At 36.0% G+C, this 4,587-nt stretch overlaps 1 protein-coding gene across 1 annotated transcript; it reads left to right on the top strand.

The window, feature by feature from the left end:
- Positions 1–2,475: 2,475 nt before the first annotated feature.
- On the top strand, positions 2,476–4,367 carry LOC145017164 (syntaxin-52-like). The gene is made up of 6 exons (XM_078975239.1): positions 2,476–2,664; positions 3,092–3,310; positions 3,397–3,602; positions 3,736–3,836; positions 3,916–3,960; positions 4,046–4,367. The coding sequence occupies exons 2-6, from the start codon at positions 3,096–3,098 to the stop codon at positions 4,175–4,177; spliced, it is 699 nt and encodes a 232-aa protein (XP_078831365.1). The 5' UTR covers positions 2,476–2,664; positions 3,092–3,095; the 3' UTR covers positions 4,178–4,367.
- Positions 4,368–4,587: the final 220 nt, after the last annotated feature.

The following is a 4,587-nucleotide window of genomic DNA, read 5'->3' as shown; positions in this document are numbered from 1 at the left end:
TGGAGTTTGAGAGCCTAGCACCAATAATGTGAATGCCTCAAATGGAATCACAAATCACCACAAACACTTGGAAAACTTTGAGAGAATAGTATACTTTCTTATGAAATCGGCCACCACTAAGTCTCACACAACTAGAGTGTCATTTCTTGCATCATATGCTTCTTTATATAGTGTGCATGGTTAGGGTGAAACCCTAATAACCCATGTCTTTTCCTTTCCAAGGATCCATGGGTTAAAAGCTTCATGGATCATCCATGGACTTCCATATTAGCTTAGCCCATTAACAAATGAGTATTAGCCCACACTATATAAAATATAATAGCCCATAATTTAATCAGTCTTCTTTTTAATCTCTAAATTAATTCATAATTAATTTAAGACTAAAACTAATTAAATAACATGACTTCATATTAATATATTATAACTTATAATATATTAATAAATCGTAAGTATACAATTCTCATAAAATTATTCATAAATCGTTTGGATGAAATGCAACCCAAATGGATAATGCCGGGTCGCGTCAAGTATGTACCAAATAAGTTATGGACTTAGACACCTTATCCAACAGTAGGTCGGACACCTAAATATGCCTGACAATATGGTTATGATATGTTATTATATGATAGTAGTGGGGGTGAAATAGACCCCATAGCCGGTTGAGATAAACCGGAGGGTAAGTCGGGCACCCAGATATGCCTGGCAGGTGAGGTCGGGCACCCAGATATGCCTGAAAGGGGTAGGTCGGGCACCTCGGTATGCCTGACATGGGTAGGGTGAGCACCTAGGTAAGCTCATCAGGTTAGGTCGGGCACCCAAATATGCCTGATAGTATGTTTATTGTATGGTATGTGGTATGATGGGGGAAACTCACTAAGCTTCATGCTTACAGTTTTTAGTTTTGATTTCAGGTACTTCTTCTTCGAAAGGAAAGGAGTCGTCATGATCACATCACATCACACTACGTTTTCTGCACATGAGATCTTTGGGAGTTTTACTCTAATATTATTTTTCTATGACATGTTTTGATTATCGACATATGGGTTTTCATATGGATGATACTATGGATGTTTTCAGACTATTAGTTTTATAAATACTTAAATAAAAATGAAATTTTTGGTCATGAATTTTGGGATGTTACATTTGTAATGAATGTTTTTTCCATAGATATATCGGTAGCAATATACCAACAAATTTTGAGTCGGTAACAGTTTCTATAGCAATCCCCACGTTAGCTACTGGAAATTAATTCCATAGAAAATATGGTAGCAAATTAGCTATGGAACGCCGTTCTATAGCATGGTCCATTGCAGGATACCAATGAAAATACATTCCATAGAACCATTTCCTAGTAATATCAATTTTTTCTTGTAGTGGATGCGCTGAAAAGCTTCAAGGTTCACTCAAACTCCAAGGACAAGAATATTGGGACCAAAAAGCTCATAAAATGACCTATAACAAGATCTAGAGAAGTAACGAGCAAGGTTGAGACTTTATACTTCCATATGGTCAGAAATGTGATGAAGATGTTGGATCTAAGCTAGAACCAAGCTCACAAACCACAAGATGGATTCCTTCTTCCTTCAATCTTAACAAAGATGGTTTTACACAGTCAAAACACACACATAGAGGCTATGGTTTAAGTGGGGATCAGTTTCATAGGATAGAGACTACCAAATGAGGCAGCCCTAGGAGTTAGTGCCTTTAAATAGGACACAATCCCAAAATCTAGGGTTTTGAACCTTAGCCGCCACTAGATCGTGGCCAAGGCCTTGCCACATCGTGGTGATTCGTAGATGCACGTTTTCTGAACCGAGTTGCTACGTCGTGGTCATTTCATCAGCACATCGTGGCCAAACCAAACTCCCACAAACTTAGATTTAAAGAAATTAAACCCGAAAGAATCATACCTGAAATTGGATGTTACAATATATTATTAAGGTAGTTTTTAGTGTTACTTGAGGTTTTTAGTGATGGAAAAATGACACAGACATGTAATGTATAACAAATCGACATTGGTGCGAGTTGAAATTTTTGAAAGTTATTTTGGTAACTTGGGTAGTAACAAACAAACGGAAAACAAAATAGGAAAACAAAATAGAGGGAAAAAATCAATTTTGCATGGATTTAACATAATAAATAATCAACGGTTAACGGTTAAGTATAGGTTAAGTATAGAGACCGAATCCAAAAAAGAAAAAATTATGTATTTGACCAATGATTGAAATTAAAGTTTTTTTGGACCTCATCTTATCGTTTATAATTTTTTGCAAATCAAAAGGACTAATTTTGACAATATAACCTACTTATTGTGTCGACTTGAATAAATTGCAACAATAATGGAAGGAAATAATTAACGAAAGTAATTGGTTGACAACGTGGAAGTCTTGCTACGCTAGGCCGGTGAATACGACGTCGTTGCAAGGGTTGAAGAATGAATCTTTATCTACCGAGTCATAGAGTTGTATATCTCGTCATTTAAAATTGTTATATTAAAGTTAAATGTAGACGACGCGACGATAGCGCAAGACAAGCTCGCCGGTTAATGGTGGCGCCGTGTGTCTGATACAATAATCATCATCTCCAGATTCCTCTTTTAAATCAGTTTAATCGATTTACAGCTCCAATTTTTGATCACACAATCCGAATCACTAATCCATTGAGGTAAATCTTGTTAGGTTTCGTATGATTTCGCCGTTTCTTTTGAGTTTCAACGGCTATGCATTAATCTATCACGATTCAACTCGTAGGATTAATCGACTATGATAACTTATTCATTCATGGAAACGGATATCCATAATTTCCAGGAATCGATTGTTTTCATCGATGCCCTAATTTCTGGGAATTTCGAATTTCTGTAGCGATCATGTTAATTTCGTCAAATCTACAAAGTTATCTTCCATATGAATGACATAGATGGTTTAATTTCACAGCGCCTGGCGTTTTCATTACGACTTTAAACCATGTTTGGGAATTTCGCTGCCCTAATTCGTGATACTCTAGTTTTACACAACTGTACAGTTTATAAAGTGGATCGTATGATTGTCACCGGTGATTGACGTGTTTGTGGTTTTTGTTCCTTGTGTTTCAGGCAAATGGCTTCTTCATCGGATCCATGGACGAGGGAATATAATGAAGCGTCTAAGCTTGCTGATGATATCACCAGCATGATATCAGAGAGGAATTCCTTTGGGTCAGGCCCAGAAGCACAGCGCCATTCATCTGCTATTCGGAGAAAAATCACCATACTTGGAACCAGACTTGATAGCTTACAGTCTCTTCTCACAAAGCTTCCTGCTAAACAACCCTTGTAAGTAGAACTCATTAACCCAGTTATTAAGTTTTGCTCAATGAAATGAGACATTTCTGAATTTGTTTTGATTTATTGGATTGCAGGACAGAGAAAGAAATGAACAGACGCAGAGATATGCTTGGAAATTTGAGAACAAAGGTAACACAGATGGCCACCACATTGAACATGTCAAACTTTGCTAATAGGGACAGCTTGCTTGGGCCAGATATTAAGCCAGCTGATGCCATGAGCAGAATTGCTGGTTTGGATAACTCTGGTGTTGTTGGGCTTCAAAGACAAATCATGAGAGGCAAGATATTGTGTTCTAAATTCTAATTATTATTTACAACCCTTTTTAATTTTGGAAATTTATTCCCACTTCAAACACTTAAGACATATGTTCTTGAGTTTCTATGGTAATCAATTGGAATCTGTTTATGCAGAACAAGATGAAGGTTTAGAGAAACTGGAAGAGACAGTGATAAGCACCAAACATATTGCTTTAGCTGTCAATGAAGAACTTGACCTTCACACTAGACTCATTGTATGCCCTTCTTTCTTTTTTTTACTTAGTATTTGGTATTCAATTGAGCCTCTGAAAGTGATCTATTTATGTTACACAGGATGATCTGGATGAACATGTAGAAGTTACTGATTCTCGACTCAAGGTAAACTCTTTTATGTAAAAGAATGTATAAAAAGCTTTTAATACTTTAAAATCTTTTTACAATTTATATTTGGGAAAAAAAACAGAGAGTGCAGAAGAATTTGGCGATTCTGAATAAACGAACAAAGGGTGGTTGCTCATGCTTGTGCCTACTGTTGTCAGTGATTGGAATTGCTGTCTTGGTTGTGGCTCTTTATATGATCATAAAATACTTGTGATCTCATTTGCCAACTGTATGTAGCTTTCTTTTGTGTGAGGTGATTCGAGTGCTTTTTGTTTGTGTGATAATATTTCTTTCTATTTTTTTTTCTTGTTTAAATTAAACAAAGTATATGTCGGTTTCTTGAAAGTTTGTTGTCTACAGATGTTTGTGCTATGCTACCGAAGAACAAAGTTCGAGTTGCTAAATGTTTGCTTGTTGCACCATATATTGATTTAATGTGATATTTAAAATGTTTGCTTGTTGCTAAATGACCATTTTATCCCTATTCCAACCGAATATATTTATCAATTATAAAGTGAGGAGTTTGGAAGGAAAAGGGAGTAAAAACAAGTAGATAAAGGGTTGGTGTCTTGATACATTAAGTCTAATACATTAAGTCTCATAAAGTCATTAGGTCCAGAGTAA

The sequence above is a fragment of the Lactuca saligna genome, chromosome 9, assembly GCF_052625555.1.
Source record: "Lactuca saligna cultivar CGN05327 chromosome 9, ASM5262555v1, whole genome shotgun sequence".
Taxonomy (NCBI): domain Eukaryota; kingdom Viridiplantae; phylum Streptophyta; class Magnoliopsida; order Asterales; family Asteraceae; genus Lactuca; species Lactuca saligna.
Note: the sequence above shows the minus strand (reverse complement) of the source record. Positions and strands in the feature narration are given on the sequence as shown.